Here is a 24,516-nt window from a genome sequence, read left to right as displayed (position 1 = left end):
TTCTACATTAAACAAGAGCGTCGCGTATGTGTTGCCGTAATTATCTACACCAAAGGACTGTTCTTTAATGTAAACACAGATGTATACACCGTCCTTCTCGACAAGACCGTGAGCATCTGTTGCTTGTATCAGAAGCGGCGCTGGTTGTAAATTACAGGTTGAACGGCTGTACAACCCCTATAGGGTTTAAATTACAGTAGAAGGAACCTGAATTCAGAGTTGAAATGTCGACGCCTAAGCGATGCTTTGTTATGTTGCTGTTCTGTAAAGGACGAGCTGTGACAGCACGGGAGGTTTCCGCTGCTGGGACGCGCCCCCGCGCCAGCGGGGTCCCCGGGAGGCGGGGGAGCTGCCGGGCCGGGCTGCACAAACCCCGCTCGGCCGCGGCCACGTCACTGCTCCGGAGCCCGTGCGGGGCGTGGGGAGCGGCGCGCCGAGCTCCGGTTACTGAGCAGCCGTGCCCCGGCCCGGGCCAACTTCGGGAAAGCGCACGCCAGCGTTCGAGCCTTGGGCGGCAGCGCTCGCCGATGGCTCCGGCCGCCGCTGCCGGCAGCGGGCGGAGCGGAGGCGGGCGGGTTTGAAAGGGAGGCGCCGGCTGCCATGTAAGCGCTGGCCGGGAGCGCCGCGGCCGGCAGGGGCTGAGCTGGGAGCGGCCGCCGCTCCGGCCCGTCCCGCGGTGCCGCCCTCGCCCCGGGCATGGGAGCGGAGCGGAGCGGGGTGGCCGGAGCGGAGCGGAGCTGCAGTGGGGGCGCCCCCCGGGAGACCCATGGCCTTCATCATGATGAGGAAGAAGAAGTTCAAGTTCCGCGTGGAGCTGGAACTGGACGAGCTTTCCTCCGTGCCTTTCGTGAACGGCATCCTCTTCTGCAAGGTGCGGCTGCTGGACGGGGGCAGCTTCAGCGGGGAGTCCTCCCGGTAGGTGCCTCGGGGACTCGCAAGCCGGGGTCTGCCGGGCTGCCCGCCCCACGCAGACAGCCCCGGGCGGGCCGCGGCCGCCCCCGTCCGACGGGCTCCGCTCGACTCCGCGCCCCGCCGAGAGCAGGGGAAGCGCGGTCGCCTCCGCAGCCCCTCGGCCCGTTCCTTGGCACCCCGGCGAGCCCGGGGCTCAGCCGGTTCGCGCTGGCGGGCAGGCGGGCGGGGGCCCGGGGAAAGGAGGGGTGGCTGTCCCGGGGCTCCTGGTGGCTGCGGCTGTGCTGCTCGCCGTTCCGCTCGCCGAAGGCGAAGCTCCTGTGGCACGGCGTGGCACCGGGCGGGGGCTGGCCGTGTTCTAGTCCCGCCTGCCTTGCCAGCATCAACGGCGAGAGAACACATGCGGGAGCACTAGCAACTCCTCGTCTGCGTGCCTGGGGTCCTAAAGTTGTAAAATAAATACTGAGGCTCCTAAACACTGAGTAACAGAGGAAAGGAATCCCCGAGTGATGAGGGTTGTCCCAGAGAAACGGGTGTTTTGTGCCATAATGCTGGAGCTGCTGAGCATATGGGTAACAGGAGGGGAGAGAATTTCTTGTCCCCAGGCCTGTAGTCTAAGCTGTCCCCTGTGAGCTGTGCGACCTTATAGTTTAATTCTTCAACACTGGCGTGCTGTGTTTTCTTCTGCGGATATTTACATGAAGAGCGAAGTTCCATGGACAAGTCCTCAGTTTTTCCTCTAAGTGTTCAGGTCATGTGTTACTGACTTTGTTCATGCTCGGTTTTGCAGTGCAAGTGCAGCAAGGCAGATGTCTTTTTCTCCTATTTCTTTTCCTTCGGTTGTGCCTCAGCAATGGAGCAGTCATCTGTCATGACTGTGGCTCCCCAATCCATGGGTAACGATGGTAAATACAGTGCCAGCTAATTTTTCCCAAGTACCAGGCAGAGCCAGAAGCTTGTCAATAGGAAGGGTGTGTGCTGTGGCTTCAGGTCTGGGGAGGAAGAAACTCCCCTCCCGTTACACTTGTTCTTGTTCTATGAGTTATTATTTTACTTAAATATTATTACAAAAAGGATTTACTGGAAAATGTCTCGTAGAATTCTGGGAGATGACAGTAACAAATCCATGAATATTCAGTTATTTTTTTGTTAAAATAGTGTTGTTACAGAGCTTTCTAAATTATTTGCTTTTGAGTCTGTAAATTAAATTAATCAAGGAGAAGGAATAAAAATTGAACTTTGGCCTAGAACCTCCTTATTTAACCATTCTATTATACTAGCATGTGTAATTGAAGATAAATTTTTCTTCTATATGGTTGGAAGTTATTCAACTTGTCAGTGCTCTGTTCTCATTTCCCTATCTTTCTCCAACGTTTTTCTTGTGAGCAACTTCATAAGTAATAGATGATGATGATGACAATCATGATTCAGGCACTAATGTGCCATTACTGTCCTACTCCAGCCCTTATTGCCTTGCAGCCATTTCCACAGGCTGACATAGATCTTCTGGACAGGATGCCTATTTTCAAGGACTTGCTTTCAGCTGAACAGATGGTTTTAACACATTATGGTGATCTTAGTCTTTTTTGCCTTGCCTATTTATGATGCTAAAATTAAACACTTGAAAGCCATTCATATCTTTATGAATGGTTTATTAGAGTAAAATGTGTGTGGTAGGACGTAGTGTGTGTAGGGACACTGATGTAAAAAATTGTGTTGGAGCTGAAGCTTAGAAATTCTTCCATTTTCTTTTTCTGGGGCTATGGCTTAAAAACTAACAGCAATGGAACATATGCTGGTATGTCAAGGTCCCTGTGAGTGTAACTCATTCCTGCTGGACTGAAAAGTGTTTGGGTATGCTGGTAGGGAGGTAAAGAATTCTTCTGCAGTGAACTTTCAGTGCCAGTTTAGGGAGTGCCTTTGCTCTTGGCTTAGGAATTAACAGATGAATTTCTGGAGTGGTGATTCAGCAAAGAGCTGAATAAATAAGGAAGAAATTAAGTTTACACCAGAGTGGTAGTATTTCAAAACTTGTCAGTTGCAAACTTTCTGATGGCCATAATCTTCTAGTTGCATGCATTTGTTCATTTTGCTGTGAGCTGGCAGTTATATCCCTAAAGTAGTCACCTTTTTAGTTTTATAAAAGCTATTCAAAGAATTCTATTGTTTCAGAAAGTAATAGACAAACTCATTCAAAAAAATTTATAATACGAGGGAAACTGACTCTGTTTCCTTAATATATTTTTGTTACCCACTGAGGTCTAGTAAACTATAATAATTTTGGGAAAAGTTATGAAATTCTCAAGCTGGTATCCATACAGACCAATACCCTGCTGTCTCTTGCCTTAGAAAATAAGAAGTTTAATCAATAGTCTATAAACCACCTTAACATTATTAGCATTTTATTTCCAAAGTTTACTCACAGAGAAGAATGTCAGGGCAGCAGTTGCCTTGGAATAGGGGCCCACATGTATATAGCAAATTTTCATGAAAACAGTTTCAAATGATTGTCTTGTCAGCCCTCTATGGATCATGCTGTATGAATAATTAAAGTCCTGCAAGCAATGTGGTACCTTCATTATTCCTCTGATCACTGAAGTGACATGAAAAGGAGACTGATGAAAGTTCAAGCTGCTGAAAAATAGTTTTTTTCACTTCTCAGATCTTTGCTAAGAAAGAGCTACCTAAGAAATACATTATGGAGACATGGGCCATGTTACTGGAGATTCGTCACAGTCCATTTACTTTTCTAGCTCCATAGACGTGTGCCTGAAGTGTACAGAAATTCTGTGACCAGGTGAAACCAGTGTGTATAATGCAGTAGCCAGATCTGGCTGCTGTGTAAATAGCAACCACATCACTTTGCATTTTTGTGTTTGCATGTGGGTTTTTAGAACTACAATTAGAAAATTTCTACTTGACACTTCCCTATGGACATCTGTGAATCCTTACTGTAGGAAAAGGAAATTCTGGATTATAACACTAGATGTTTAATTATCTGACAAGAATATTCAAGTTTTAAAATAATCTGGTAGTGTCAAATATAATTTTTATCCAAGGACATTGACAAGGCAAGTGGCAGCAGTGTTTAAATTGGGAAAAATGTGTGAGAGTTTCTGCAAGAGCAGGACCCTGGAATTCTGGCAAGAATGAATGTGTTATAAGCTTTGACTCTAAACCAGGGAAAACCTTGAAGGGTGTTGTGGAAAGAGGGTGGCTCAGTTTGGTTGTTTCAGCAAACTGACAATCAGTGTAATTTCTGCCCTCCCCTTTCTGAAATTGCTTTCTAGCATGACTTCTGGATCTTTACCATTGTGTTTTAGATGTTAGAATAAAGGCTAGATTTTCAGCCAATAGACTGTGGATGTATGCAAAGTTATGCTAGCAAACCTCATTTTCATTTAGGAGACTTTCCTAGCTTAAGCCTGGTTTCCTGGGTAGCAAGGCATCTTTCTATCTTTCCCTGAGCCAATGACATCAGATTTTTCTCTTTGAAATTGGATACATTAATACACAACACTTGTGCAGATTCCAGGATACTGTGTGTCTCTATACTGCCTGGTCATAAAATAGTATGCACATAATGGCTAATGCACCATGAAAGGACACAACATTATTTTAGGGCAGAAATTATACCTATGAGTATTTTTAACAGAAAAAAAAATACTATTTTAAGGTACAGACTTGGCTAAATTCTAAGCATATTTATTTGTGGCCATTCTAATGTAGATTTAAATTTATAGCAAGTATAGGCTTTCTGCAACTGCCCTCATTTTGACAGGCTCAAATCAAAAATTAATTGACAGAATATTTGATGGAATCAAAAATTAATAGGTCCCTAAAGCAGATAACTGAGGCTCATAGACTGAGCTGTTGCTCAATCAGCAGTAAATGAACAGATGGAGTATGAGGAAATCCAAGACATTTTGGGAATAAGGATCTGATTTCTTGAGGATGTACTTTCAGTGCTCTACTCTAGGCTACAGTAGCTGTAAGCCTGCTACTTCCATTTTAAGCTTGGTTTCCAGCTGCACCCAACTCAGGAAAAGGACTTGGTTGGTGTGTTCTTCTGACGGCAGCCTTCAGCTTCGTCATATTCCTCATCCTTTCAGATCTGATTTCTGACAATTTAGACTGCTGATGTTTCTATCTTTTTTTACACAACAACATTCTGAACTAAGAACCTGATTATGATTGCTGTATGTGACAGACAGAGATTCAAGGTGGCCAAGAGCTGTAAGTTTTTCATCAAATCGTTTTATTTTCCAACAGATTTCAGCAATGTGGGTTTTTTTCATGTACCCTCTTGAGTCCTGAGAGGAAGTCTTGGGAGACCATGCATGAATATATTTTTATTCCTAATAGGTACAGGCTAAAGCATGTAATTGTTTTCTGTAGAAGTTGATTTCTTATCTGCCAGATAAGTACTTCTTACTTCTAGTGATGCATGGCCACCTCCTTCTCAACTGTCTAAAACTACATCTATTTTATGTGACACCAGCAAGTAGGTTTTCTGCCTCACTGGATTCTTCAAGTTGTCTTTTTACCATACTTTTCCTGATTGCGACTATTGAAAAACTCTCCTGATAGTAACACAGCTTAATTAACCCTCTGTTTTTAAAATACAGCATTTGTTAGAAAAACATACCTGTCACATGGAATCACTGTCCCTATCACTAATCTTCCTGCATGATGTATGAATCCTGCTGACAGTCTTCAGAGATGGATAATGCTACTTCTAATAGCTTTTTCACCTGTAATTGGATTTGCACCTGGGAACTTGAAACAAAATAAGTTTTCGAGTACTTCAAGGACTACTGGCAGTGGGATAAAAATCCTGCTTTGCAATTTTGTAGCTGGTTTTTTTTTCAGATTCTGGAATGTCCTCTTAATGTTTCCTCAGCTGTTAAGAGATACTTGGTTAAGCAGCTTTCAGACCCTGTCCTCTGCAGGGAGGACAAGGTACAAAGGAGAAGTTCTCTACACAAAGAACAACTTTTTCAACATGTAGTTTCTTTGTACTTCTCCTTCCACTAATAGTTATAGTAAAATGTATTTAGTCAACTGATTTAAAGAAAATGGTTGAGAAAAAGCAATGAATTAATCAGAGGAGTAAAGAATATAAGATTAGTTTTGAAGGCATTCATCTTTGGGATACAGAAGAGGAAAATAAAATGTTTGTACAGTCTGCTCTTTGCATAGGGTGTAATTGGTTATTGCAGATATAAAAAGGGCTCAATGTTGGGAGACTTCTGTTACTGTAATTCTAAGAACTGATAAGAAAAGTTTGAGAAGAGATACATGACAGACATCTGTTGAAGAGGGAGAGGCAGTGGGAATGCTTAATATGCCTGGCTCATGCAGAACTAGCTCTTGGGTTTAAAAGAGCTGGTGTTGGTTTGGTTTTTTTCCCCCTAACCACAGTACATGGAGTACAGTATTTTTCTATCACAAACTTGCCATTTGCAAGCATCATAGCATTTGATTGCCTTCATATTTTAAGGAATATTTCTGTTCATGGAATAGTTTAGGGTGAGAGGGGAATGCTAGAGATCCAGCTGCATGCTGAAAGCAAGACTAATTTCAGCTGGATTAGGAAACTCACAGCTTTGTCCTGCCAACTTTAGAAAAATCTGCAATAATGGAGATGCTAGTTTTTGTAGAAAACCTACCCTGCTGTTCACCACTTTTATTGTGAATATTTTTTCCCTTATTTTACTGGAATTTACCTTGGTTTTGCCTCTTTTCCTTTCTCTGTTGCCCACTAAGAAATATCTGATCCATCTTCTGACTTTGTAGAGATGGCTGTTAGATGGCAATTAGATCTTCCTTCACCTCATTATCAGATTGTAAAAATCCCTTGTTTCCAAATTCTCCTGCATCAAAGAAGAATTCATCTCTGACTCCAGACCCTCATCTCACACCCCCTGGACTTGCTTCAGTTCATCAGTCTTCTGCCAAGAAGGCCCCAACATGCTGCTGCAGATGGAGTCTCAAATGTTCAATTTCCTCTGACTTGCTGACTATAGTCTTTTAATGCAGTTTACCCTTCACAGTGCTAATTCTCTTCTAGGTCTCTGCATTTGCCTGTAACCAGCAGTTTCTCATCCACAATCAAATTATATATATTTTATAAGAAGTTGTTGACATGAAATGCTGCTAGTTAAAAATGTAATCTTTTTTATTATGAGTAAAAACAGGTGGAATAGAAAATGATTACTCTGTTCGAATTTTGCATGTACTAATGGCAAATTAACTGGGGACCTGTGCACTGTAAACAAGTGGAGCTCTTCCTGCAGAGCCAGCTGTTTGCTTAGTCCTGAAATTTGTGAACCAATGAAGCTCTGTTTGTAAATGACTTGTTTTGTTCAATTTTTTAGCAATGCTTAGGAAAAAAATGCTCCTGTTGGAGAAAATGCATCATCTTATATGCCTCAGGCATGGGGAAAACACAATATTAAAGGAAAAGTAAACTGAATTTATTCCTGAATACAGAAATACATTAAAGCTTTGCATAAGCTTATTGCTACAGCATATATTTTGGAGCCCATGCTCTGAGCACTTCAAGTGATGCACTTTTCTATATGAAGCCTAAATTTGGCATTTTGGTTATTGGATAATAATTTAAAGTGTAGCTTAGTACTGCTCCAGGACCCTGTTGCATGGATACATGTATCTTTCCCTCAACTATGACACTGCGTGAATTTTACAAAGAAGTAGATTTTGAGTAGGAAAGAGTGCAAGAAGGTATTTGTCTCTTGTATGCCAAACTCTTCTGTGTTAATGTATAGTATAAATGAGAACTTTATATCTAATAATACCATCCTAATATTAAAAATAGCCTAGGAAAGGTTGAACCTTAAAGTACCCAAACCTGAAGCCACTGATAGTGTGGCTACACTGTTAGATTGTAGGTTAATGCTTTAATTCCTGTCGCTGTAAGATAGGATCATGACACTGGCCTTTGTTAGGTGTTCCATCTTTCTGCAGAAGAAATATGTTAGATATATAAAAAAGTATATATATAAAATATCTATATAAATGGGATATTTCTCCCATTTTAGAAGACTACTTACTACACTAAAAGTAACTCCAGTCTGTTAAATACTGTATTTTTATCAGAAGGACAGAGCCACCTGTATTGACTTTATTCAGAGAGGGGTTGATCAAAGGAAGCTTCAGTTGATAAAAAGCCATTTGCACACCCACAAATAAGTGCAGTCAGCAAAGGCAGGGGAGGGTGGAGGGCCTTAAATAATACCCAGCTCCAGTTATTCCCACTCCTGTCACAGGAACCATCAGTCAATCAAAGCCCATCTACACAAGTCCAGGGACACACAGGCAGATGGGGAACTGAAATCATGGGCTTGGACAAAAGGGAACCCTCTCTGGGACCCCCCCAGGGCTGTCCTAGGAGACCCAACATGTTGAACTAAAACTAAAGTGTGTTTTGTACTGAGGAGGGTTGCTGCCTATGAGACACATCATGGGATACAAGGGAAAAAGCTTATTATGGGATAATTTGGGGAGGAACTAAAGATGGAAGAAGGGATGAATTTGAGGAGGAACAAATATGGGAAGTTAAGGGAATAAAGGACCAGTTGGATGTAGATAGTTTGCTGGTTGGTTGCTTGCTTGTCTAATCCATTTCTAATTAGTAATATCTGCTGTATCTTCCTATTGAGGTACATTGTGGCTCTTTGTTGGGCAAGGGCTCTCTGTTCAGTGTGTGTTGTGGGGTGGGGGATGTCTGAGTGCCAGCAGCTGGAGTCAAGAGTGTCACAGGGCTGCCAGCAAGAGGAGAGGCCAGAGTGAGCACAGGCCATGGGAGTGGGACTGTGGGTCACGAGGCCCTGTGTGTCCAGTGCCAGCAGCTGCCCTGGGACTGGGGGCCAGAGCACTTGTGTGCCAACACCAGGACAGTGCAGATGGGTTACAGCAAATGCCAGCCACAGGGGTGGGCCCAGCAGTCAGAGATCCCTGTGCCTGTGGTGCAAGCACCTGGAGCAAATGCACTGAGGGATGGAGCTGCACTGTGGAGCGGCTGGGATAGCCTGGGAGCCATAGACATGTCTCTATGTATGTGTTGAGTATGTGTCTAGTCTGTCCCCCTCAGGCCGAGGGGAGGGCTGAGGCTGTCGGTGTGGGCTGGCTGTGTGTGCTGGGGGGGCTTCCCAGGAACACCTCTGCAGCCTCGCCGCTGCTCGCACCTGAGGAGTGCAGCTGCAGCAGCCTCACTTCTCTCAGGCCATCTTATCAACGTGACAGATCTTCTAAAATAAGCAAAATTTAGGTGACTCTCTCATCAAATTACCAGCTTTAAAAGATAATAATAATCTCATTTACCTCATGTAGTGAAAAAGCTATTTTTTCACAGTATTTATAGTGAGTAGATTAATCATGTTCTGTTCACTTGTTGTAAGATGCATTAGCAAACACCACTTTCTTTGACATAAAGAAGTGTACTGACCCAGCTGAATCCAAAAGTAGTTCTGGAAGTATTTTCATGTGAACATAACCTGATATAAAGAATGAATGGCATCTTAAAATAAAATTATCCCAATTTATTGTTTCTTTGGTGACCAATAAATCTAAAATAATTGCACTACAAACACAAGCAGTTTAACATAATCATCCCCATATGGCTAAAGATCCTAATAGGCTGTGTAGAATAACTCAGATAAAATCTTGAGTAAATTTTCTGATTAATGGCACACAGTCTTTCAGTAAATGTCCACATGGAGTTTTGTCCTCTTTATTTCAGAGCCTCTCATGCTAAAGCTTTTCCATTTAGCAGGAAGGGATTTTCCCCATGATACTTAAGGTCCTTAAAACTGATTTATTTTTCCGTTTGTGGCTATTTGCTGGAACAAGCCATTATTCATGGATTTTATCCAAGTGGAAATTAACAAACAATTGGATGAACATAAACACCTTAAAAAAAAGTCCATCACTTGTTAACAATTTAAGATGAGGAGGTGACTGGATTAGGATTTATTGTCCATTATTTGAGTTTACTTTTTTTCTCTGTTGTGTGTCAGAAGAAAAAGCCAGTATTTTTATTCAACATTTTAAGTGGCAATTGTGTATAGTATACAAAACATCTACAAATAAGGACCTGTTTACAGTTCAAGTATTGCATTTGAAATTGAGTCAATGTGAAACTGTCCCTCACAGAAAAAACAGTGATGGCAACAACACTATACTTTGGAGTTGTTTTATCCTACAGAATCTGTTCATTGAATTAATTCTTGGTTACATACTACTGACAGCATTTTTTCAATTACACCAAAGCACTACAGCCTACTATGTATTCCAGTTTATCTTGGTAACTAAGATACCTTTTGATTAAGAAAACAACTGGTTTTGCTTAGCATGTGGTAAAGTGACCAAGAGGCTCATAGGAAACTGACTCAGAACGGAAAGCTCTGCAGCAGCAGCACAGCTGCCAGAAGTTATCTGGGTCCATTTCCATAGCAGCCAATCAATACAGCCGTTTATTTTCTAAAGGCCTTGCACTTAATTAAGAATCTTATAAACTTAGATGTTACTGTTGAAGTTAAATGTTCTGATTATTTGATCTTTTTTTCAGCATGATGGGAATAACTAGACAGTACTTCTCTTTACTAAAACATTTCCAGAATTAAAATACTTCCATTTTTTCTTTTATGTAGTGGAATTAGAGGAACTGTTTAGTGGGAATAGGGACAGTTGGCTGGGTTGTGGGGTTTTTGTGGGATTTTTTTGTTTGTTTGTTTTGTTTTGTTTGTGTTTTTTAATTGTGTACAAATTTTTCAAATATCTTGTGGTTTATATGCCAGTGAAAGAAACGTTTTCTCTGACATCCTTATGAGAAGGAAGAAGAATTCCTGGTTTTATTTAATTTTATTTTTAGAAAAAATAGATCATCAGTATCCTCAACTGAAGCCTTTTTACTGACACTTCTACTTCTTGTTTGTAAATCCTGGCCTGTGTTATGAATGGACTGAGTATCAAAAGCAGAGTGGTTTTGTGCAATCTTTCTTACTTGAACCATTTTACCCATATAGTAGTATTGGTATGTTAAAATAAATTCAAAATCCATAATGGCTTTAAGGATACTTACATTTCTTGAGCAGATGTTACATTTATCTTGCATTTACAAGCAAAAATACGTTTAATGTTCACTGCATTATCTTTTGCTACAATGTGAGTGATGTCTGGAACACTCTAACTGTAGAATGTGCAGCTGCTTTGACTTTGCTGTAGAGGCAGAAGGCTTTCTGAGAAGCATAAACAACTTGAACCATTACACCAAGTAGTACAAAGATCTTGGCACATCACTTTGACTTTATGAGTTTACAAAAACAGTTTTGTAGTGGAAAAAAGTATCATTACCAACTGGAAATGTTACAGAAGCAAAAACACTACAAGAACTTAGCGAAATGATGAATAGCAGCAGAAGTGATGCTGTTATTAGTAGAGCCAGTGGTATCCTGGGTGACAAGGAAAGGGTGGGAAGGATAATGGTGACTGCTGTCCTACTTCTGTAAAAAACAGATGTAATGAGATTTTTCTAACCTTTATGGATGACAAGTGAGCCCTTTCAGTTTAGTGGCACTGCTCTATACGTGTCAGAAATGTTAGTAGTTATCAATTATGCCTTTTAAGGGTGTATTATCTGTGATGTCTTCTTGTCTGAGCCTGTTTCAATAGAGATTTAAGTATTTGTAATTTGTCTTTTTTGAATTCTGGTTCTTTAGTGTATTTAAATAACTCACATGACAGCAGGATGGGATTATTTTTTTCCCCACAGTACAGGAAAGTGTGCAGTGTAAAACATCCCAGATAAAGAGTAGATCATGGTGTTTACAGAGCATGTTCCTTTCAGGTCACATGCTTGAATGTGACTCAGTGTTGTATCATCAGAATCTGTTAGTCTGTTGTGGTCATTACACTGACTCATTTTAGGCTGACTGATTTATTCCCACCTTAGGAAGTCAGTGCCAGTGAGCCCTGGAGCTGGCAGTCTCACTAGCACAGCAAAAGGAGCTTTTGTGAGCACCCTGCAATTCTTAATTTTTCTATACACGTGATGAACTCTGGCTCCAGCTTCTTCAGAACCACAGGATTCTATCTGCTAAAGACTTCAAACTTCTTCAATAAGAAGCTGCTGTCAGAAGTTAGTATAAAACATAGGAATGTATGTATTAGGAAAATGGAAAAGGAAAAAGGAGAAATATTTTTATATGTGAAGATGGTACTTCAGTGGTTAGACTGATGGAAGAAATTAACAGTTTCTTCACAGTTATAAGTTGTGAATTTAGAAACATGGAGCTAGAAACTTTTGATTATTGAGGCAAGGCCTCAGAATCACAGTCCTTATGCCCCCTGTTAGTGACAAACTGGCCAACCTTGTAAAATGCAGTAAAAACTTTTTATGCATCTACTTCTCTTATTTGAAAGCTGTTACAGAAACTTGCTCTGTAGTTTCAGGCCTTCTAAATTTCAGTTTTAAATGGATGGATGTTTGATTATGCTTTATTTTGGTCTTAACCACTTCTCATTTGACTTAAAAGTTATTTGGTCTCTCAAGTGTTTGAATCACCACTGTATTTTTTTTTTCTTTCTTTTAAAATACAGGAGGTTTCCAGTCATCCTCCCTGTGCCTGTTCGTTTTGGAGTCTGTTCTTGGTTAGAATTAGCCAAACAGAATGTGTTCTGAGCCTTATAAAATTACATTAATAACAGAAAGCATCCTATATCCTGCCTTTTTGTCACTGCATCATCCTGTCATTATTGTTACCCCCTGTGAGAAACAGATCCCTTCAGATGTGTCAGCTTACTTTGCTCTCAAATGGCAAACTCACAGTAGCTGCAATTCTCATTTGCCCCAAGCGCATTACTTTGTGTCTGGTTATTGCACATCATCTCTTTTCTACTTCTCCAGGCCTCAAATTTATGTAGTTTTGCTTGTATTATGCTCCTTTTCTCTGAACTGAAAAACTACTTGTCAGAGATGCTATCTTGTGCACATTGCAAAGTTCAGCAGCTTGGGAGACAGTACCTGGGAGCTGATGTTCAGGAAGACGTCACTCTCCTGAAGCAAACTGCAGAAATGACACTCATTCATTTGTAAAAACACATGGCTGTTGAACTCTTCTGGAGGTCTAATACTGTGTTCAAGGTTTGAAATAGTTATTAGTCATACACTGCTAAGAGCAGAATGGGAGGTTGTTATTATTATTCAGGCCTTGGACCAGAATTTACATGAAGTGGCCATGCTGTAAAGAGTGGAACCAGTGTTTGTTCTTGAGCTGTCTTATTGAAGTGTATGGTTGTGAATGTATGTGCAACTAACACTGAGTATATGCCCTCTACTTGCAGGGAAGTAGTACAGGCAAATTGTGTCCGCTGGAAGAAAAAGTTCTTCTTTATGTGTAAGATCAGTGCCAGTGCCACAACAGGGATTCTGGATACTTGCACTTGCAGGGTGTCTGTAAGGAAGGTAAGCAGCTTTTCCCCCCCTGCCCTCCTCTTTCCTTGCTCATTCTTCCTTTGTGTTTTATTTTTGAATGTCTGATAAATTTCATAAAGCAAATTTTAGCTGCAATCACATCAGCTATTCCTTTAGTCAAAATTTTGTAGTAATCTTATTACTTACTTTACTTTGACTAATTTATGGGGGTTTTATGTTTTTATTGAAGAAAACCCTTTTTTCCAGCAGGGCAGCAAAGGAACTTCTCTTCAGTGTTTATAAAGTTAGCTCTTGATTGACACTTCCAGCAAGCAGCAGTAAGCTTAGACACCTGAACTGTGCTAAGTACCAGAATTTTGCAGCACAAAGCATTTTGCTTTGGGGCCAGACCTTGTAAAAGCCCAATGCCAGCTGGTATCGGGCACTTGCCATTCCTCTCACCAAGACAAGTGTCTTGCTGGCCTGCTCCAAAGGCATTGTGATTAAGGTCTAAAAGACAGCAGCATAGTCTAGCAAAGTGTGGGAAGGTATTTTAAAATAAAGATTAATACCTGCTTTTCTAAAAAAAAAAAACCAAGGAAAAATCCAGAGTCAGTATATTTAATGGCTTAATGGTGTGTCTTTTTTCCTTTTTTTTTTTTTTTTTTTTTAGGAATTAAAAGGAGGAAAGGCATATGCAAAGGTAAATTGAGACATAGCTAATTTTGCCTACAGATAAGCTTTTCTTTCTTGCCATTTCCTGCACTTTTAAAGTAATTCCAGAATAGTACTTAATACCCATGACTTCATAATGTGCATTATAGTGACACAGCGCTGTTGAAACTTTCAATCAGTGTGTTTAATAAGTATATAACAATGTTATACCACTAAAACATTTTTTCTTTCAGGCTGGTATGTGGAAACAGTTAGTAAAAGTAAACATTTACATTAAAAAATAAAGAAAACTCTCCTCATTCTTTTTTTCTCTTGGCACTTTAAATTTTTAACTTAAAATAGAACTATGCTGAATTTTACATTCTGGGTTTGTTTTCTGCTTTTTGCCTCAGTCCATTCCCTTTAACAGGCATTCTCTTACACATATTTGAAAGAAACTGCTATTGAGTGGTAATTAATGTGTAATTAGCAAGTACCTTCATTTAGCCAAATGCTTACTACTAATTGTCATTTTCTCTTAACAGCTGGGATTCGCAGATCTAAATCTAGCAGAGTTTGCTGGATCGGGAACTACCACTCGTCGCTGTTTACTGGAAGGTTATGATACCAAAAATACAAGACAAGACAACTCCATTCTCAAAGTATTTTCTTTATCATACTTAAAGCAATAAAGCAGAGAACAAGTGCTATTATTAAGCACTTAATGAAATTTAAAACTTACTTGCTGAACCTCTTTCTGGAAAGAAAGCTATTTGAAGTAAAACCAAAAGTGTTGTTTAGAGACAATCATTAAAATCCACACAGCCAAAAATATAATTTGTCCTATCTTTGAAATGGAACTGGAGAGCTGTAAAAGAAACACTTTTAAAACATGTTCTTAGTCTAAGGGGAGCTGAAAAATGAAGAAGTTAATATATGATATCTTCAAGACAGGGCAACTTTCTGTGCATCTTTCTGAGAATGAATCTATTAATTGGCTTATTTATGTACAAGCCACCTTCAATACCTCCATGACTCCTGGGATTTTCCTGTTTTCTATTTGGTAGTAATCACTGTAACAGCTGGGGAGAATTCTTGCAAAACATCCACCCTGACATTCTTTTCCCTTAGTCCAGGGAGTTAAAAAAACTGAATGAGCTGTACAAACCTGAAAATAATTCCATTGAGATTGTTTCAGGTAATTTAAAAAAAAAAAAATCTTTTCATAATGAGACACTGGGATTAATTTTCCACATTATTCAGTATCCAGTCAGTGAATGGGCTTTCTGATCTGACAGTCACAGACTGTCAAGAACACTGATAATTGATGGCTTTGACCTGCCTAAGCCTTCGATGCACTGTATCCTATGGCTTATTTACCCTGTGTGTTTTTGCTGTCTCTGATGTTAGCACAACCTGTCCTGAGAGCCAGAAGTTTGCTGAACACCTTCAGCAAAGAACATTACTTCAGCACCCACTGGTCTAAACAATGTTCTGTGTGCTCATTCAGGTTTTAGGTTTCTTGGCTCTGTTTTTCCCTTGAAGCCATCTTAATTATTAATAATTCTAAGATTCTCCTTGATATATATGTCTTTTTCAGAATCCTGTATGTGTAACTATGTTACTCTAAATGGCATTTTGTGTTGTTTGTATGCCTAAGAAAAAAAATGGTTTTTGCCCGACTGTGTTTATTTGCATGGGTGATGATGGCATTTTATTTTCCTTAAATATAACATATATAGTTATATTTGTGGCAAATATAACTTACTTACGTGACCATGTGTGTCACAGACTTTTTTTTTTTCTTATGGTGGATTTTGTTTTCTTAATGTGTAGGTTTTGATCAACATGCAGTTGATGTCTGGAGACCCGTGCTTTAAAACGTAAGTTTTTAAAAAATTTCTGTGGGGTGGTGTTTTGATTGTACATTCCATGTTGAGAATTACATTTCTAATCTGTGTTTTTACATCTCTCCAATCTGGCAACAGTATTTAAAAAAAAAAAAGCCCACAAAAAATGGAATGGTAGCAGAATACTGACTAATGTTGTAAAATTGCTAGTAGAAGTGTCATAGTTCTTGCTGATAGGTACTTAGTATCAAGCACAGAATACTCACCTGTACACTTGTAATGTAAAAAAAAAAATCACTTCAGGGCAACTGTTCCTCTGCAGCAACCTTATATACTTGGTACAGGCTGATCTGACTAATACTTGTCTGGAAAATATGCTGCTTTACCTTTTATTCACAAGTCTCATATGAGTTTCAAATATTAATTTGCAAAAAAAACCCAAAAAACAACAGAAGTGTGATATGACATAGTACAAGAGAAAGCACTTACAGGTATTTAGTTAGCAAAGACATTATGCAGCGTAGTAAAAGATGCAGGAGGTAACATCTGAGGGGCAGGTAGCTAGGAAAATTCACTGCTATAGATTGAAGATCCTTTGGCCTTATTGTCCTTAATGTGCAGTAAAGGAAGTGTAGTAGTTGTGCTATGGTTTTGTACCAGTCTAGCTTAGGTGATTCACCACAGAACTCTTCAGTGTCCCCTTGCACCCCCTTTTTTTCTCTTCCACTAACCTTTAATGAAGAGAATAGAACACTGAACACCGTAGAATCTCATCTCGTGCTTACTGAATAAATAGCAAGAGGATATTATATGAATTTGTCTGATTGGGCAAAACTTTTCTGTATCCCTAGTTACTCAGCACCTCTTTTACTTCAGAACAACTTTAGTAGATTTACTTTAGAGTCAGACCTACTAACAAATACATCACTGGAACTGATAAACAATTCCTCAAAGGCAGGTAATCATTAGTCTTGGATACTAACAAAGCAATGTATTTGTTTTTTACTGCCTAGTACTGAAGGAGTTGAAGTAAGTACCTAAATAGCTTTCTGGATTCCTAGGAAAAAAATTCTTACTCAGACTTGGTATTTTCTTCCAAACTGGTGATATAACCATTTCCTAGAACATAAACTTTCAATTCAAACAGAACAAAAAATTTATATAATCCAGATGTCCTTTGTAAAAGGAAAAATAAACCTTAAAACAGTTTCACAATCTGGCATCAACTACATATTTTATGAAGAAGCCTAGAAGGCTTGGTGTTTTATCTGGGAAGACATCCTAGAAACCATTCAGTTCTTGCTTTCAAAAGTATGTTATGCAGTTAAATCACACAGGCACTGTATTTCTAGAAGTGCTTCTCTCTCTCTCTCTCTCTCTCTCTCTCTCTCTCTCTCTCTCTCTCTCTCTCTCTCTCTCTCTTTCTCTCTCTCTTTCTCTCTCTCTTTCTCTCTCTCTTTCTCTCTCCCTCCCCCTCCCTCCCCCTCTTTCTCTTTCCCTTGTGTTACTCTACATGAAGACAGTGACTAATGTATTCACTATGTCAAATCCAAAAATGTCAACAACTACCCATTTGTATGCAGAACAACAGTCTGTTCCCAAAGTAGAAAATAATAAAGCATTAAAAAAAAACAAACTGTAGGTAACATCTTGATATCTATTTTGGTTGTATTTGATTGCAAGAAATTGCTTGTGTTTTGTAATTTTCTAATTAGTTTCCTTTGCGCTAGCAAAACACAAACTTAGAGGTTTATTAATTTAATAAGATCTCTTTTTGGGTCTTGGTATTAACTCAAACAAGTACTTGAGCTTTATTAAAAGCTTTAATATTGAACTAAAATTTAAACTATGTCATACATGTTGTAGAAGGTAAAATTTAGAGGGCAATACATGGAGATAGGCGCCTTTATTAGGATCTGGGAGAGTTATCAGCCCAGAATCATTTCATGTCCTATGACAGATGAAACAAAGCCAGGAGTGTGCCACAGCACAGAAGCCAACTTGGCCAACTGTTGTGCACATTGTTGTTTTTTTTTAACTTACCACCATGTATTCCATCAAGTACTGAATTGCATATATTCTTTGCATGTAAGCTGTTCTGATTCATACACTTAAAAAAAAAGAAACAACTTCAAATTAAAGACATATCACTCCACCAATCATCAGGAAAGGAAAAGCCTTTCCCAGGAACCCCAGAAGCCTGAGGGCTAAGCAGATTGATTCTGTAAAATGTCCTTAATATCAACAGCAAAAGCTTATTTTTCTTCATTTCCTTCAACAGGAGACTAGGCAGCATGTTCCCAGAAAAAAATTGTAGGTCTGTTAACTTGATGCACAGGATGAATTATGCCAACATATTTGAAAGGAAAACTATGTGCTGATAATTTTGGAGGGAGTACAACGGAAGTACAGCAAACCTTAACCACCTTTTTCTTCCAGGCCTCCTTCCACAGCAACATCTATAGCAATTGCTGGAGAATCAGAGTCTTTGCATGAAGACAGGAAAGGTGGAGAAAACTTAAAAGCAGCACATCTGGGTATAGCAGGTATAGAATTATGCTCTTAACTTTTCAATGCTTTTATAACTGGCCTCATAATTTCAAGAGGTTCATAATGCTTCAAATCTGAAAGGTATGCTGACAGTTGGTCTGCAAAGGAACCTTCTTACATGGCTTGTGAGTTTCTGTTTCAAACACAGCTGAAGTTTTTAAGCAGGTTAGCTTTTCAGACAGAAAACATCTGGTACAATGTTCTGCTATGATACTGGAGAAAGAATGGTCATCTCTTTAATACTGACACTAGACAAATCTCTATCTACATTTCATACAAATCCATCTAACCCAATGGTACTCTGTTTTGCTAGATACATATCATGATTTTTATTTTTTTCACGAATGTATATTCAATAACATGCCTGCTATTTTTGCAGCACTTGAGTCTCCAACAGGTTTGTAGAAAAGTGTCAAGTCTCTAATCCCTCTGGGAAATGTGACTTTTGAATCTAATCAAGATTACAGGCAAAGTAGCAATAAAGCTGGCCTTAGGAACACGGTCTGACTTGTGTATGTTGTAGATGTCTCATCGAAGAGTGCCTCAGTCCCAGATGAACTTGGTGCATGTGGACATTCCAGAACATCAAGCTATGCAAGTCAGCAATCAAAACTGTCAGGTAGCTGTTCACATGTTTGTTATGAGTTGTCGGGGATTATTTCTCTTTCACAGGCTTAGACGATGGAAAAAAGTTTATGTTTTAAAACAGGTTTGGGTTGAAAGTTTTTTTCCTAGGAGTTTCAGGTGTGGCAAGAGTAACATTTTATCCGTCTTAAAATTTTCTGGATTCACTGGATTAGCTCTTTGGATGCAAGACAGCTTTTTGCCTTTGTTCCTTCCAATTGACATATCTGAATGAGATTTTTACCTCTTCCATGAGTAAAAAAATGGAGACTTAGCTCTAAAAGGGGGATGATATTTGTCATTCTAATTGTTCTGATATAATCAGGAGCTACTTAGAACAAAAAGAAAATGGCAGGTGCTAGAATACAAAACCTGAAGTCAGTTGTCTAGTTGATGTATGCATATACATTCATAGGGCTTTTCAAAGCCCTTCCTTTATAAGAAGACAAAACACAAATTCTGCTTTCAGGATGGACCTTGCCTGTCAAGAACATACCTAACCCATCTCTGTTGCATCTTCCCAACAGGATATAGCACATGTCACTCTAGATCATCCAGTCTGTCTGAACTCTGCCACAGGAGAAACACCTCAGTGGGGAGTACCTCAGTGGGAAGTACCTCAACAGGAACTGGAAGTATTCTAGAGCCATGTGAAGAGTCAGAGACAAAAGTAACTGAAACTGATATTGATACATCTGCTGAAGATGCACCACCAGAAAAACAATGCAGGTACACTTAATCTGAATGCCTTATCTAGCACAAGTAAATTACTTTATCATGTGTAAGAGCTCTAAATATATTTATTTTTGCAGACATCCTGTAAAGCAGGACTCTGTGGAGTCACAGCTGAAGAGGGTTGATGCTACCAGAGTTGATGCTGATGATATAGTTGAAAAAATACTCCAGAGTCAAGACTTCAGTTTAGACTCAAGTGCAGAAGGTATGGAGATAAGTAAGGAAGCTTAGGGAAAATTGATGTACATTATAGGCCGTAGGAAAACCCACTCTCTTCACAGTCCCTGTTGTTTGTAGTTGTAAGGACTGTGCAACATTTTCTATTTCCTCTTATCTACTAGAAACTGAAAATACCCTTACATACTCAGGGAGCTTTCCCAGATGATTACTTTAAGCCTAAAAGAGCAGATGCAAATCTATGACAAAGGTACTTCTTTCAACCTACACCATGTAGGAGTTGGTTCTTCATTACCTAAAGTATTTGCATCTGATAGTATCAGCTACAAAATGGGTAGATTTAAGATTATTTAGATTTAGGGCAACATTAACGAAAGCTAACGTATTTTAATTCGTTTGCCTTTTAGAAGAAGGTTTAAGATTATTTGTGGGCCCTGGTGGAAGCACTTCTTTTGGAAGCCACCATCTACCTAACAGGTACGTAGCCTGAACTAATCCATAGGCAATACTAAATAAAAATGCACTTATACAGCAATTATCCTGTATCTACATTCTTGACCTTTGTATCTTTCTATTCTGTATCATTTAAAAGCACCAAAAGAGCTAGATTGTCAGTTTTTAAAATAGGACATATAGATTAGTTCCAAAACAGAACTGATGTGTCAGTCATAATTGTAACTTTCAGAGTTTCTGAAGAGTCTCAGTTCCAGGGTTTTCAGATACAAGCAATGTCTCAGTATGGACACAGGAAACAGACACCAGTTTCAAATGGGAGTTTGAAATTATGTTATTAATTATTATGTTACTATTATGAAATTATTATTAATTATTATGTTACTCTGGAGTGGGAAGAAAATTTTAAGTGTTTTACACATCTTCCTTTACAGTATCAAACTATTACATCTTCCTGATAACAAACCTTATTTTCTTCAGTTTAGTTTTTCTCACAAATCCTGTTTCAATTTGCTATATTATTTGTTTCAATGGTTTGTTCATCTTTCAACTATTTGCAGCCCTAAAGTGTTTCTTTTGATAATCTTCTTCAGATTATCTTGTCACTTAGAATCAGAGACCTTTTTTTCTTCTCTAAACCTGCTTCAAATACCCTGATACATGACTTGACCTGAATGTGTTATTCTTCAGATGAGAAAGCATGAAAACTAGGCAAGAATAATACTCTAATGCACTAATGTGTTTCTGCAGTCCAATGTAACTCAATGTTTTTAGCTGAAGAAAACAGAACAGCCTCGTTGCAGTATTTCAGCAATCAGTATGAACTTGGGTATAAAGGCAGTTGATAATATATTGGAAGTCATAAGATAATTGCATTTTATATGTGTAAGTAATACTAATGGTTAAATGATGATTCCTTGACTCATCTGCAAACTGGGCACACCAATATCTGTCTAGGATCACATGAATGGGTACAGAACACACTCCTGTAGCACACAGAGATCTGTGCAGCTGCCAAAATAGTCCAGGCACAAGACTGTACTAAGGTAGAGCTTGCTGTATTAGTTTTTTACATAGTACTGCAATTTGTTGTGGAAAACCACCCACTATGGGCAGTCATGTGGGAGGTGACTTTTGTTTACAATTCAGAGTGAACAAAAGACTGAAGACATTCTTCTTGTATCTTAATGTAAGATGACAATCAGTTTCTGGGTTTTTTAGGCAGATTGATCTATTTATGTATAAATGTATTTAAAGAGTATTACCTGCATATAATATAGCTATGGGGATGGGTACCCTAAACATGACATTTAAGAAATTATAGTGAAGTCCACCAGTAACTTCTTGTTCAGTAACATTACTTTTTGTTAATTTTGACGGTAGTACAACAAAATCTCTTTAGTGCATTAAAGTGTAGGTGACTCCTTGGCATGATAATAACGATGAATGTTTTCTATCCTTCACATTTAGCTAGTTTGGTATTTGCTGTTTGTTTGGAGAGGTTGTGTTGGGGTTTTTTTGGGAGGGCTGTTGGTTGGGTTGTTTAAACAATACACTTGCTAATATGTGATACTTGCTACTTAGCTTTCATTTAAATTGACATTGAACTAACTTTTTTCAAACTTTCAGAGTAGGATCTGGAGCATATGAGCAGGTGGTAATAAAACGCTAAACTGGAATGTCAAATGAGGAAAACTTGGAGCTCTGATGTTGATACTTCTGGTACTGTTTGCTCTGCTGCAAGAGCTGAGAAAGACAAAATGAACTCAATGCGATCTTCTTCTGAAAAGTAGTGGAATGCCTCTTGCTCATAGAGCATCATCTGTGGTATGAAGGCAATGTTTAGCTGTGTACCTTGTGAGAGCACTTGGACCATTTTTGTAAGCTCTGTCTGATGTTAGTGGAATTACTTAATTTCTGTGAAACATCTGTGGAAGCATGTCCCATTCAGTATTTTATATGTGAGATCACTTGTGATGATGGACTTTGTTTGTAATGTTGTTTCTAAAGAAACTTATGAAAGTTGGTCTTAAAAGAACCAGAAAAAAGTAATTACCAAATTTTATCCTACATACCATTTTATTTTTACAAAAGCTAATTACTCCTCTCAAGTCAGTTTTTATCAGGTCAAAGTTATGGCTTCCAGAAAAACAGGCCGCCTATAACATAACTAAAACCTTAAGAGTACTGAGTAGAACTTCATTGTAAGGTTCAACAGAAGAAGTGAACACCATGTACATTTGAAACAAACCCCCAAAACTAAATAGATCTAAACCAGCCACTAATCAGTTATGTTAACTGTAAATTAAGGATACAGGTTTAAATATATCAAATGTGACTTTTTTTTTGTTCAAGTGATAAAACAAGTGGGATTCCACACCAAAACACTAAGGCACAGTAGTGTTTTTTCAAGAAAGCTGCCTTGATTGTTAAATCTGGAGTTCAGCAGCTGCTCCCGCAGAAACTCACTAAGATAATGCATGAACATTGAGATTCAATGGGATGGTACTGTTTACAAACCAAGTCAGTAGTTTACCACTTAATTTTTTAAATTGTAGTTTAATCCTTCAAAGTCAGTGCTTTGCTTCTGTTTTGAATGTGCCTTGCGGGATTGGGGGTGTACAGGGAGATTAAACCATTTACTAAGGAATTTAAGCTTTAAAACTAGGTAAACATCTATACTATTATTAATATAACTTGCTAAGAGAAGCACTTTATTATAGACATACTCTGCACACTGAAAAAGTCTTAGTGCGCAACAGCTCTGTTGAACACTTCTTTTGCTATCTGTCCACTGTTACATTAGGTCAATGTACTGTATTTAAATTTGCACAAGTAGTGATTTGCCTGACAGGCAAGAAAGAGCTCTTTAAATTTTCAATGAAAATATGAAAGAATCCATTTTTAAAGGGATGTGTTTGGTAACAAATAATTGTAATTGTAAACCACAAATTACTTAGATGTTTTACATTTAGTGGTACTATTTATCAGTTACAGCCTGGAATAAATAAAAAGAGTGTGGCCACTTTTGAAAGCTCAGAATACTTCAAATTTTGCTCAGAGTGATGTTTGACACCTTATGGATGTAAAAGTAGGCCATATTTAATAGGTTAAATTAGGAAAAGCAGACTTTGTTTTCCAGAAATGCATAGTAGAACTATTAAATTTTTATTTGTATTTTTAAAGAAATTTCAGCTCTCAAAGCCAGAATGCTTCTATTGAATATGATGAATATGAGCTATTTCTCAGTTTAGGTACTTGCATACTTTTATTTCTACTGTTGATTATAATTTCTTTAGAGTGTCTAATTAGGTAAAAGAATTAATACAAAGATTCTATTTTTAGCTGCTCATACTAGAAGTGTGGTATTATCAGTTTCTGATCTCCACAGGAATTTTACACAGAAACTACTCAACTGCTGATATACAACCCTCTATCAGAACATTATAGTCTTCTTTCCTGTTATATAACTAATTCATACCAAAAAATCCCATTGCAAGCAAAAGATATCAGAAATCTGAATACATTCTTTGCTTTCAGTACTCCTTGATACTGCTATACTTGTTGACAAATCTATTATAACTAGTAGTAGTTAAAAGGTAGTTTACTTACATCTACTAGGAAAACAACAACAAACTACAAAGCAGACTTTTAAAAAACACTGTACAGCTACTTATGTAGTTCTCAAGGGAATTTCCATAGCCCATTGCATTTTATGTTAACCAGCATAGCTAATGGTCATCTATTAGATAATTTGTTTACTAGAAATAGTATTTTCTTGCCTGAGCAGATCTTTTAAATAAGAGGGATGTTGACATAGAAATCCAGCTTTTCATAAAACTGTATCTTAGTAATTTATTCTTCGGACTTGACTTACAACTGTTTGTGAAGTGATAATCTAATTGTGCATCATGTAAGTGAAAAATAACCTTCATATTCAGGTGCTGTATTTTCATTTTTGTAAACTATGTTATATGAATACTGGAGACTTCCATGTTGTAAACTGTTTGGGATGTATTGGTGGATTATATGTTTTTTTAACTGTATTTAAATACAAATCTCTCAGACATTCAATAAACTCATGTCTTCAGCTTGGAATCCATTCCTAAACAATTGTCTCTTTTTTTA

General features: G+C 38.6%; 1 protein-coding gene across 3 annotated transcripts; it reads left to right on the top strand.

Annotated features, from left to right (window-relative positions):
- Positions 1-462: 462 nt before the first annotated feature.
- EEIG2 (EEIG family member 2) lies at positions 463-24,492 on the top strand. Of its 3 annotated transcripts, none has more exons than XM_058843072.1 (11): positions 463-915; positions 13,276-13,396; positions 14,019-14,048; positions 14,545-14,661; positions 15,836-15,882; positions 18,289-18,395; positions 18,923-19,018; positions 19,551-19,752; positions 19,836-19,963; positions 20,343-20,412; positions 22,018-24,492. In XM_058843072.1, exons 1-11 carry the CDS (start codon positions 767-769, stop codon positions 22,058-22,060), a joined length of 1,110 nt encoding a protein of 369 aa, XP_058699055.1. In that variant the 5' UTR covers positions 463-766; the 3' UTR covers positions 22,061-24,492. The 3 variants fall into 3 exon arrangements, with proteins under 3 accessions (XP_058699055.1, XP_058699052.1, XP_058699053.1); XM_058843069.1 differs by having other exon boundaries at positions 620-915; positions 22,023-24,492; XM_058843070.1 differs by having other exon boundaries at positions 745-871.
- The last annotated feature ends 24 nt before the right edge of the window (positions 24,493-24,516 follow it).

The sequence above is a fragment of the Poecile atricapillus genome, chromosome 7 (assembly GCF_030490865.1).
Source record: "Poecile atricapillus isolate bPoeAtr1 chromosome 7, bPoeAtr1.hap1, whole genome shotgun sequence".
Classification (NCBI taxonomy): domain Eukaryota; kingdom Metazoa; phylum Chordata; class Aves; order Passeriformes; family Paridae; genus Poecile; species Poecile atricapillus.
This window is presented reverse-complemented; position numbering and strand designations above follow the sequence as displayed.

What these genes read in the sequence shown, in the direction of transcription:
- EEIG2 (XM_058843072.1), top strand. Translation starts at nt 767, where the DNA reads ATGGCCTTCATCATGATGAGGAAGAAGAAGTTCAAGTTCCGCGTGGAG. An exon ending in AGCACATCTGGGTATAGCAG is followed by an intron (nt 18,396 to 18,922) that starts GTATAGAATTAT and finishes TGTATGTTGTAG; the next exon opens with ATGTCTCATCGAAGAGTGCC. An exon ending in AGCCACCATCTACCTAACAG is followed by an intron (nt 20,413 to 22,017) that starts GTACGTAGCCTG and finishes TCAAACTTTCAG; the next exon opens with AGTAGGATCTGGAGCATATG.